Source organism: Copadichromis virginalis, linkage group LG23, assembly GCF_057382275.1.
Source record: "Copadichromis virginalis isolate Kocher_CV1m ecotype Utaka linkage group LG23, C_Virginalis_male_GT1.1, whole genome shotgun sequence".
NCBI classification, from domain to species: domain Eukaryota; kingdom Metazoa; phylum Chordata; class Actinopteri; order Cichliformes; family Cichlidae; genus Copadichromis; species Copadichromis virginalis.
The window spans coordinates 53,200,370-53,212,417 of NC_140639.1; the positions used below are offsets into that span (position 1 = coordinate 53,200,370).

At 44.2% G+C, this 12,048-nt stretch overlaps 1 protein-coding gene across 1 annotated transcript; it reads right to left on the reverse strand.

Moving 5' to 3' along the window:
- Positions 1–227: 227 nt before the first annotated feature.
- On the reverse strand, positions 228–11,514 carry gyg2 (glycogenin 2). The gene is made up of 9 exons (XM_085449059.1): positions 11,162–11,514; positions 8,292–8,430; positions 6,117–6,291; positions 5,141–5,303; positions 3,985–4,111; positions 2,636–2,822; positions 1,804–1,926; positions 1,073–1,204; positions 228–363 (listed from the first exon to the last, which is right to left on the reverse strand). The coding sequence occupies exons 1-9, from the start codon at positions 11,166–11,168 to the stop codon at positions 244–246; spliced, it is 1,173 nt and encodes a 390-aa protein (XP_085305185.1). The 5' UTR covers positions 11,169–11,514; the 3' UTR covers positions 228–243.
- Between the last annotated feature and the right edge of the window lie 534 nt (positions 11,515–12,048).

The following is a 12,048-nucleotide window of genomic DNA, read 5'->3' on the forward strand; positions in this document are numbered from 1 at the left end:
AGGGGAGATACTTTAAAAACAAAACAAAACCATCTATGAACGATGTAGATGTCTATCAGACTGCTCAAATAAATAAATCAGTAAGTAAACAGGTAGAAAGCGTGTTACTGTGTGTAACTTCAGTTTTTATAAATAGTTGTGTGCCCTTCTATGTATTAAGGCATGCAAACTGTCAAACCCCAGCATTTTAGTAACCACACTACAGAACATGGAAACACTAAGGCTGATGAAGTTTGACATTTTTTAATCCAAAAAGCGGTCCAGCATCCTTTGGATGTTTTGAAAGGCATCTCTGCCGAGGTAGTCCACCTGTCCCATCTCCCACAGCCTGCGGTGATCCAGCGGCTCAGTGTCTGCAGGTGTCTGCCACGACAAAGTGGGAAATAAACATCACATAATTATTCCATATAGATGCATTTAACAGAAGTCTCGTTTTGAAATCTGGCCGGATTTGAATTCTTACACAAAGACAACACAGTGTAAACACAAAGAGTCAGTGTGAATCGTCTGTGAAGAGGAGGAGGAGTATCACAGTAGCTAAAAAAAACAAAACCACCGCTCCACGAATCATGTTCTGGCAACACAAGTGAAGCTTTCACAAGCTGTCTGCTACTCTGTGCCACACATTTAAGGGAACACTGACAGTCAAAGGACGTTTCAACCAGTGCAGTAGCTCTACTTCATTCTGAACAGATTCAACTGGTACAATAAACATCGATCTGAAATATTGTAAGTAAACCAAATCAAAATGATAACTGCCACCAGCATGTGCTCTGTGCGGTTTTGAGCAACCAGTGTTGCCTTGAAAGAATGTGCCCTGCATAGCGCTGGCTCAGACACACCTCACTGAAACCTTTAGTTATAAGTTGCTGTGAGCCTGGAGAACGTGCTAATATTTCCACACTACGTCTGAGGGGCCGTCAGAACTAGTCTAAGGAATGACATAATTACGGTTTCATTTGCGATTCTGTTGACAAGCAAAATCTGCAGATTATTACAACATAAATTGTTTTACAGAACATAAATTTGGCAGCTGTAAATTCATACTTCTACGGTTTAAAGGACTACATACGGGATCAGCAGCCGTGTCTGCAGGAACGTCACTGCTTTCAGAGCCTTCTGCCCCCAAAGGTGGATCCTCAGCTTCTGACTCCTCAGACGATCTCGACTCCTCCTCCAACTGTGTGCCATCTGTGTGGGAACACTGCAGACGCAGGAATCATTTTACTAAACAGCAAACGTGATTGCATGTGCCGTACGCTGTTGGAAAAGCTTCTACATCACCTGATCGTGGGGATAACTCTGCTGATGCATGTTCATAGCTGTGATCATACTGGAGGGAATGTGGTTGTTCAAACTAATCGTACAAGCTTGTATAAACACAGTGCATCAAGTTGTAATGAATTAAACAAATGACCAAAGACAACGAGAAGCTCGGAGGCCCGTGGCAGACAGCAGGCTGTATCCCTGTCTTGTTGTGTTTTTTCTTCCTGGAGTCAAATGAAGTCAGGCTGAAATACTCACAACTACTACGATCATTACTATGATATATGAAAAACACAACTAGCTAATAAGGTTATTCATTAAGCTAATTAATGTACTGATAAGAGATTATATCGAATGAGTACTTACAGGAAAAGTCTGACTTGTGTTTAAAGTAGTTAATCCCCCTACTCTGACTCATGAGATGCACAGCTATGACAATTATATTTAGTAATAAACAAAAGCAAAAAATGATGCTTCAACAAAACACAAACTGTCCAAGAGCTTAACATACAGATCAGCATGTCAGTCTCAGCTTACCACAGCTGGTTCAGACTGTGAATAAAGGTACTCTGGAGGAGGAGGAGGAGAAAAATGTGCAAGCAGTGAATTCGAGGTGTCCAAGTTTTCTGTAAACGGCATCTTGGCTTCTCTTTCTTGGATCTGCACAAAGACAAAAAAAAAGGAGGATAGTAAATGTTGGGCTGACAACCAAGACCAGCGCTGCACAGCCATCTGACACGTCTAGCTGCCACGTTCATGTTGCAGCCAAACTCTGCAGCAACTTATGTGACAGATTGACAAATCTTCAGCTACAGAGGGAGAAGTCAGCAGTGAAAACTGGTGCTGGAGCGGCTGCAGAGAAAACGTGCAGAGCATCTGCCAAACGTGGCAAAGCAACACTCTTCACAATGGAACAAAATCCAGCAAACTGGTGACAATGTATCCTTACAGGAGTCCAACAAAGCATCGGATTTAAACCAGACAGTGTGAGTAAGCCAGTCTGGTGCCTTCACTACAACATCATGACAGTGATACTGGTTTACTAACAAGGACACCACCTGTGAGCTGCTGTACTGCACAGGCACATGATGGTAAAGCAGAGACATCTCGGGGGTTTCACTATCAGCCTGATGGCTCATCCCATGTGAACGTTTGCATAGCTCAGTTGTAACTCATGCTGGTAACGTCTGCTGCTGTTTAAAGCCAATCTTTAGCTTCAGATGTCATTTTTGTCTTTGTCCCACTCAGATCCCTTCCTTTGACTCCTGGTGTGTGACTTTGGACCTCCACCCACCAGTGAGTCCCACACCTGTTCCGTTTCCCCCGATTAAACCTTTACTGTCCTACCCGCCCTCGTGCACATTCCTACCTGTTGTGGTTTCTTCTGCTCTTGCTTGGGCTGGACAACTGGAGCAGATGACACTGTGTGAATAAGGTATTCCTTCCACCACAGAGACACAAACTGCTCCATGTTGTGTGAGTAGCTGCTGTTTCCCTGCGAGTTCCAGGGTTTGTCTGCTCCAAGGAAGTGGATGATCTTTGCATTGTGGCCAAACCTGCAAGAACAAAACTGTAACTCCAACATGTCCAACTGTGGAAACCAGTAACACAGAGGAGACTGAAACCCACACGGTTCAGAGTATTTCCCAATTTATCAATTCCTCAAACCTATATTTATGTTCCAGAAGGTTCATTGGAGCGTCATCAGCTGTCACCGTTTGTTTTCTGTCAGTTTATTCTCGTTTCATAAGAACTCTATCAGTTGTGTTCAGACTGTAAGATTACATTCACAGTCAATGCAGAGATGCACAGTTAGCTCAAATTAAAAATGAACAACAGAAAACGTGCAGGGCTTAAAAACCCTCCTGATCCTAATATTAAGGTACACTACAATACTACAGATGTTATACTAAAAACACACTCAAGCCAGATAACTGCAGCATCCAATCAACGGTCGCCTTCATAGACCAGCTGAAAAGTGTCACACTAACACAGAGATGAAAAAGAAGCAAAGCGTTGTCGAAAACACCAGGACACATTCACACCAACAGGGTTATGGACCGGTGGCCTTCTGCTACAGCACTTTTCTACTTTACCCGACTGCCTCATTCACACCAGCACGTTTCTATGTATAAGTGCTTTCTAGCCAGCATTTTTCATACAGAGCTTTTCATGCCACATTCAAAACTGCAGCATTAAGACTGATCATGTACAGCAGCAGTTGGACATGTATATATCATATATATCATGGAGCATTCAGGAGTCTGGAAACTTGGCAGTTCTGTACCGAGCACAAGGGTGAACGGTCAGTGAGGGCGTGTGGAGTCAACTTTAACGGCTCTGCTTCGACGGCATTGTGCAAACACATCCTGCACAGATGGAAGAGGACAGCTAAAGCGACAAGACGAGCATAGAAAGTCCACCTCTGAAGAAAACTAGATTTTGGAGTCCAGATTAAAGAGATTTCTCAGAGTGATGTCAGCGACTGATCTGTTATCAAAGTTTTATTTCAGTGCCGACTGCACGTCTAGCAAATATGTTTTCACCTCAGTGATGCAGGCAGCAGATGATGCTCCTGTGACAATAAATACAAAACTATTTGATTTATGCCCAAAACAATGACATGCATTATAGGACTAGAACTAGCCTTTACACGTGGAGATATTTAACTGTGGGTTTTAAGTGGAAAAGAACCACAGGCAGCGCAGACACACTCACTGTTGGAAAGCAGGAAGGTAGCTGTAGACTGAGCTGGCACTGAGGTTGTAAACAAACGGTAGGTGTTTACTGAGGTCTTCCACTGACCAGCTACTGAAGAAAGAGTTCAACAGTCCTTGGTCTCCTCCTGTCAGCACACAAGAACAAAGTCCACAATAAAACAAACTCGATGTATGGTTTTTATCTTTTGTTCCCCTTTTTTTGTGTGACTGTGTAACAATTACCCAGGTTTGAACAATAAAGCAACACAACATTTACAAGGACTGCGGCCATTATTTTAGTAATCGAGTATCCTATTGATCCTTCCGTGCATTTTTTGAGTATAGGCCGCAGTTGATAAACGAAGCATCGAAGCAAAGAATTTGTCCTCAGATCAGCTCAACGGCTGCAACGATTCATCGAGCAATTCGAGGAATTAGATTTTTTTTTTTAAATCTTTGAAACAAAGTCCTGATATAAAGAGCTGAAAACAGGCCAAAATCTCAATATTCTTTTATTTTATTCTTCCTAAAGTTTGGTAGGTGTGCAGGTGCTAAAGGATCCTGCACATTAAAAACATGATGTTATGTCAGTGCATTTGATGCAAAGCTGTCCAAGAGTTCATTGTGAAAGGGTTAACTGTGAGATCCACACCCACCAGAGGCTGCCTGTGTGTGTCTGTGTGTGTGTGTTCCTGTCTAGCTATCTTTGTGAGGACCGTCATCTGCATTCTACTATACTTGTGAGGACCGACAGTCACTTGTGAGGACACACTCACCGGTCCTCACAAGTTTGAAGGCATTTTTGAGGCTCAAACAGTGGTTTTAGTGTCAGGGTTGCAATTAGGTTATGGTTCGGTTTAGGGTCAGGGTTAGGCATTCATTTTTAATGGTTAGGTAAGGGGCTAGGGAAAGCATTATGTCAATGAAGTTCCTGACTAAGATAGCTGAAGTCCTGGTGAGGCTAGGTTGACATAATATAATGCATTTCTGAATCAGACCAGTCACCGCTCTCTCCCTGATCAGAACGAAACCAAAAGCTGACTGAATGTTTTTGTTGGGAATAAAACATCATTGACTTGCTTTCTATGAGCACATGACTCCAATTAGTTGAGCCATTGGAATTCAAAGCACTGTAGCTCATTGCTTGTGCCTGAGCCCGTGTAGTCGTGTGTTACCATCAAAGCTGCCGTGGCGACTGGCGTGATCCAGCAGTCTGGTGTGAGTGTGCAGGGACGGTCTGAAGACAAACACTCCTGAGTTGAAACAGTCGGGCCAGCCGGGATCAGGAGCGGCTGACAGCTCGTCCCTGTCAAACAGCTCGTCCACGTTACACAGCACCTGAGGAGACCAGAGGTCATCTAAACTCACATCTACACGGACTTCATCCACCTTAAGTTGACATCTGGAGGTATACATGTTACCTTTGTGTAGAAACAGGCGTCATAAGGGATAAAAAAATAAGTTTTAGTCTTCAAACGTGCTTTTTTACAGAAAGCATGAGAACATTACTCATTACAGAGCCTGCTGTGAAACACCTCAGCTGGTGTCTGTGAAGGTTCTCAGTCATCCAGGTCATCGTAGTCCAAGGAGCTTGCAAAGAAAAGCGTCTGGACTTTGGACACTTTGGTCCCCCACAGAGGGACAAAGGACCCCCTGATGATCCTCTAATCGCCTGAGGTCACACCTTGGCTCAGGCGATTAGAGGATCATCAGGGGGTCCTTTGTCCCTCTGTGGGGGGTCACTCCCACTAGGTTTATATCTGGGACTCTCCACCATTTGACCTTAGAACTGAAGAAGCTTCTCGGATGAGAGGTGAAACGTCTTCAAGCAACTTAAAGAAGTCCAGACGCTTTTCTTTGCAAGCTCCTTGGACCTCAGCTGGTATTAGTTTCATTCAGTAGGAACATATTGTAGGTAGGTAGGTAGGTGGGTTGTTCTTGTTTTTATTGTTATTGTAACAAACTCTTTTTCTATGCTAAATGAAGATATCTGTGAGACACCATTTCCTCTGTGCTGAGAAGGCGACTGGCTCAAATGTGCCTTCACTACAAGGACACAAGGGAAACTGCTACCCACTGCTCCCACCCCGAGTGTTTGTGATCCTCCCCTCAACCAGCTTCAGACATATCGGCATGTGTCAGTGAACTCACCAGAGTGTCGGCATCCAGAAAGACGCATTTGCTATACTGTGTCAGAGTCCAGCAGTGGATCTTAGTGAAAGTGATACCGAGCTCAGGACGTCCCAGCAAGGACAAGTGGTGGTAATCTTCACTGTCCATCACATCCACCACAATCACTTCATCAAACACATCTTCAAGGGCGAGTCTGTCGGGCGATTCATAAACGTCAGTATATGATTTTTAGCAGATGCACCTTCAGAGCCTGTTTGTTCAAGAGTAATGGGACACCTAACATTTTCACACACAGCTCCCATTTCACCTTATGTTTGTTGCTCCCATCCCAATAACATCTGGCCAGTATGCCAACTTAACGTTACTTCATGTAGTGACAAATGTGGGTCACTTACTTCACTTTGAATTTTTCCTATATGAAAAGAAACCAAACCACAACTACAAGTTTCATCACCTGGTTCAGACCAGAGTAAAAGTATTTACAGCACTTCACTTGTTCTGCATTTTTCATGTTACAGTCCCAATTCCAAATTCTACACACACAATAACCCATAATGGAAAAGTCTGGATGCAAATTTTTATTTATTTTTTTAAAGCTCTTACAACAGTTGGATAAGGATCGAATGGCTCGTAGCAACGGGCAAGATACGCCCATACTCCCGAAACACCTTCCACAGAACACTGAGGGCCACGGTGGAATGCCTTCTCCTAGCCCACAAAACATGTGCACTGGTTGGGTAAACTCCCATGCACCCTTGAATATCTTTGAGAGGGTAAAGAGCTGGTCCAGTTTTGCGCAACTGGGACGATCCTCCTGTAACCGAGGTTTGACTAATGCAGGCGTGTCCAACTCCAGGCCTCGAGGGCCGGTGTCCTGCAGGTTTTAGATGTGTCCTTGATGCATCACAGCTGATTTAAATGGCTAAATGACCTCCTCAACATGTCATGAAGTTCTCCAGAGGCCTGGTAATGAACTAATCATGTGATCCAGCTGTGTTGACCCAGGGTGAGATCTAAAACCTGCAGGACACCGGTCCTCGAAGCCTGGAGTTGCCCACCCCTGGACTAATGGATGGTGGGCTCTCCTCTCCAGCACCCTGGCATAGACCTTCCCAGGGTGGCTGAGGAGTGTGATCCCCCTATATTTGGAACACACCCTCCGGTTCCCCTTCTTAAAAATGGGAACCACCACCCAGGTGTGCCAGTCCAGAGGTACCACCCTTGACCATGCACCATTTCAGAGCGTGTCAACCAAGACAGCCCTACAACATCCAGAGCCTTCAGGAACTCAGGGCGAACCTCATCCACCCCCGTGGAGTTGTTTAACTGCCTCAGTGACCTCGGCCTCAGTGATGGAGGAGTCATCCACCCGTCCCCAGACTCTGCGTCCTCTACAGAAGACGTATCAGTGGGTTTAAGGAGGTCTTGGCTCCAAAGTCCCACAGGCTAACCAAGCCTGATAGAACTGCTTCTTCAGCCTGATGGCTCCCTTTATCTCTTGTGTCCTGACCTGAATGTACATTTCTGTAGGACTCAGACAATGACTGTGCACCAACATCTCCCACCTTTGTTTGATCAGTTCCACAAAGCAGAATGAGAGAATCTGCCCAAAATTAGATGCATCAAGCTTGTAGAGTCATACACGAAAAGAACTGAGGCTGTAATTGCTGCAAAAGCTGCATTAAACACAGGCTGTGAATACTTATATACATATTGTAACGATGGTTAAGTGTTACTGGACAGTGACATGTTGGTTTTCTCTGCACACTGTTGTTGTTCCTTTAAGATTCATGTTTGGTTGGGCTGCAGGAAGTAGTGAGGGTGGTGTACAGGAAGGGGTGGGGGGACCTGGTTGTTCTGTGTGTGTGCCAGGCTGAAGAGAGGTGTAGTTCGAGAGCGCTTCCCCCTGAGTTAACAACCCGCTGGCTTATGTGCCGAATAAACGGACAAACTGAGACCCCAACTGTCTGGTTCTTGTGAACGTTACAATATGAAGATTTTTAGACTTAATATATTTTGGAATAGGGCTGTAACAGGACAAAATGTGGAACAAAAGCTTTCTGGAGCCACTGCATAAAGATGAAAACACCCTTGGAAAAGATATTTAACAATGGCTGAGCATACTTCGAGCACACATGAGGGAGTGAGACTAAATTCTTTTAACGTTTGACACATGGTTCATCATTCTCCCACCTTGACTGCTCAGAGACATTTGGTGTGATCATGGCAACTATGTGGCGAGTTGTTCCATGCCGCCGCAGACTTCTGGCCACTACAGCGGCTCCCATGCAGTAAGAGTCTGTGGTGGCAAGGGTCACAAAAGCCTCAGCAGCTGGAGAAAGAACAAAAAGACCCCATCAGGCTGACTGACCCGGCTGACGTGTGTTTGTCATTTAATCTTTGTTGGATTTGGTGTTTCTTTGTTGCAGCAGGAAAAGTAACCACTGCATAGTTTGACTTTTACATGAGGTCCTGATACCCTGTTCATACTGAGAGTTAAGTAACAGTGACCCTTTCACAAGCGATATCAGTAAAGGCATGTTAGAAAGAAAAAGAATACTTGTAGTATTTAAAATATTTCAGGATCTTTGTGGAACAAGGAGCTATTTTAAATAAAGAATACAATTCAGAAAGCCACTATGGACAGATCCAGGCCTGACCTGGTCCAAATCCACGCACTCCACCCCAGACACTGTTTAATGACCTATTAAGGAGCCTATGATAGGTTAACATCAAGCAGATGCACTTCTAGTAAGACCAACTGAGACTAATTTTGGTCATTCTCAGTGGAAAATATGTTGAGGTTCAGACTCTGAAACTGTACCTTTCAAAATGTTATTTGACAGAATTTAAAAAACCAGTCGTAACATGTTCAGAACACTGCACTACGTTTTACACGTGCCTGTTGTCAAGCTTACCTCACGAGAACCAGTAAATGCACCAGCTGTGCATCATATTGTTGTAGTGAGTAACTGTTTAAATTGTTTTCACTGTGATCTGCAAAAAACTAAAGTGATTTCCATTATGCTTTAAAGTTTTAGCACGTCTGATGTGTAGAAATCTGCAGCAGCACTGAGAGCACACTCCGCCATCAAATAATAAACTGGAGCTAAAATGTTTTATCTTACCGCTCTGTGTGCTAAAATCACCACGACACCATTCAATCTGTGCATTTTGCACCAGCGTTGCATTTTACCGGCGCATTTTCTACCTTCTTTACCAGTTTTTAATCCCCATTTGAGAATGTCTCTGGAGTAGTTGGAACACATCAAACCTGATCATTGGATCGTCACTGCTACAGATGAGCTAAATTCACTTTGTAGTGCAGGGCGCAGGGGCCTGTACTGTAAAGTAGGTTCAGCACACACATGACCTCTCAAGGTGGGTAGCAATACACGGGCGGTAGCAGAAGGACCTCTGAAACATGGGAAGCTCTACTGGCAGGAAGATAAATATAAGCGTAATATCAGAATAAATGCAAATATGAAAGGGTAGCTGCATAATACAGACTGAAGTAACCTAAGCTGATGTGAGTTCGTAGTAGTAAAAGAAGGGTAGGGTTACTTAAGCACTTTGGTCAACTGATACTTCAATGCCTGTGGGGCGGTCAGCTCTGCAAAGGTACCATCAAGGCTGAAAGTACATACAGGTTTTAGAGCAGGGGTCTCAAACTCGCAGCCCGGGGGCCACTTGCGGCCCACGTCACCCCTGCTTGCAGACCAAATCTTGAAGTGAAGAATTATAATGCAGTTTGGCCTTTGAAGTGACTTTTTTTGTTAAAATAAGTGATTTAATATGAAGGCAATATGAGCAGAGAGCACAAACGTGCTGAGGGATTGGCTGTGTTAGTTCACAAACTAGTGTGTAGCACAAGTGCTGCTGTGTGTGTGCACAGACACAGAGGACCAGTGTGTTTGTTTGGTAGTTCACTGAAAGGATTCGTTTAGTGAAGAGGGAGGAGCAAACAGGCTTGTTTTACAATATTTGACATAAAAAAAAACATTTTAGGAAATATTTGTGGCTGTTTTCTTGTCTGTTGGGGGTTTTGTAGTACTCGAACACTAAAGTGGCTCGTTGAAGTTTGACACCCCTGATTTAGAGTCACACACAGAGTCCAGACGTGCGTTTTATTTCTGCTGTGTTTTTAGAAAGGCATGCCTTTGTCTAAAAACATTTGAATCATCAAGAAACAACATCAACAACAAACTGGTTTCAGTTTTCAACCTACTTTGTTTAAAAAAAAATACAGTAGATTTCTACGTTTAAACAGCTGAGATGCTCGGATCAAATATGGCTTAAAGATATCTGCATTCTGTTTTGATTTACATTTACACAAAGTTGGTAACTGTGGTTGTACATTTAGGATGGGATGTATTTTAGGTGGGATTTGTGTTGTTGTTGTTTGTGTGTGTCAGTAAAAGCCACAGTCACAGTCAGTAGTTTCACAGAGTGGCTGCATCGCCACCATCGCAATGACAGGACACAGGATTGAAGTTCTGTGAATGTAAGTATGTTTTAATAACCTTTAGACTTGGCCTCTGCTGGGAACACTCTTAATAATAAATAACAGCCCACTGCTGGTTCTTCTGATGCGTGGATATATGGTTACACTCCTATTGTGGTTGTAAATCACGCGTCACGTAGAGCACAGAGTGTGCATGGCTTAATATCCCGAGCATGCAGTCAGATCACAAGCATGTTAACCTTTTGTCTGCACGAGTGTCACATTTCACGCGGCTCACTGTGTGGGAGAGTGCTGGGGAACAGCAAGCAAAGACTTTCATGTCAGAATTACACTGCGCCGTTTTTCATTGAGTGGAAGCTTGAGCGAGTTACGACTCAGTTAAAGAAGTTAACCTGTGGAGGGGTTAACTGAGTTATTACTGTGGGCTCTACCTTACATATAAAGCGCCCTGAGGCGACTGCTGTTGTGGTTTGACGCTGTATAAATGAAACTGAATTGAAAGAAGGTCACGCACACTGACGCGTACTTGATTCCTCAGTAGAACAAAGTATAACGTGATAAAGACTAGATCGTGTGTGTTAAAGGAAAAGCCACCTACCTGACATTCCTGTTGACAGAAGCTTTGTGCACACCTGACAGCTGCACGTATCCACAGAGGAGATCAGGAATATGCGGCACGTGTGTGAAAGTCTCCCTGCAGCGCTGTGGGAGCAGCCAATCACAAAGGCCCGGGACAGACCCGGGTTAGCAACGGCTAAATCCCGAGAAACGCCACCAAACCACAGCTCATTCAGTTGTTCCTCCCGACCGTGTGACACTGGGCTGCTGGTGCTGCTGGTTACCTGTTTGCTCAACTGGTCATTCAACCAGCACAAAGGAAGCTTTGACTGATGTTGTGCAACACACTCTGCCCTAATGCCCCTTTGTTGACCGCCCTCCTTTCACTCTACATGCGTGACAGGTTACCAATCAGCCGGTGTTTCGGCTCGACACCCCCCTCTGTTACTGTTTGTAACGAACTGCTGCAAAAAGGAAGCTGGCCATCACAACACGAACACCTTCAGTAAAAACAGCGTTACTCGTCATTTATTCAGATATAAGTTGACTTAGTGTGAGTAATAACTGTGCATATGAGCAGTGAAGTGCTTTAATGATGTAGCGTCTATCAAAGAGAACAAATCCTGCATTTCATGACCTATGTGGCTGTGGCAGCTTTTCCAGCAGCTCTGCAGCACCGCACTACACCATCTCCGCCCGCCGGATTAATAAAGTCTAATCTAATCTATTTTATGGACTTTTGTATCATTGATAGCATTAATGTATCTTTTAAAAGACACCAGCATTCACATGTCCACCTCACAGGTGTGACAACCAACCCCAGGACCAGTGCGATGCCCACCTGACCCAGTGACAGCTGCCTATTATGAGCTCAGTAAGAATGCAACGCTGTGTGTCACCGTTACATTCTTTGTTCATAACAGCGCA

Bases quoted from the DNA above. Each gene is read 5' to 3' on its own strand.
- gyg2 (XM_085449059.1), bottom strand. The intron at 1,927-2,635 runs GTAGGAATGTGC...GTCTTTGTGCAG, and splicing joins AGCAGAAGAAACCACAACAG to ATCCAAGAAAGAGAAGCCAA. The intron at 1,205-1,803 runs GTAAGCTGAGAC...CTGCGTCTGCAG, and splicing joins CACAGTCTGAACCAGCTGTG to TGTTCCCACACAGATGGCAC.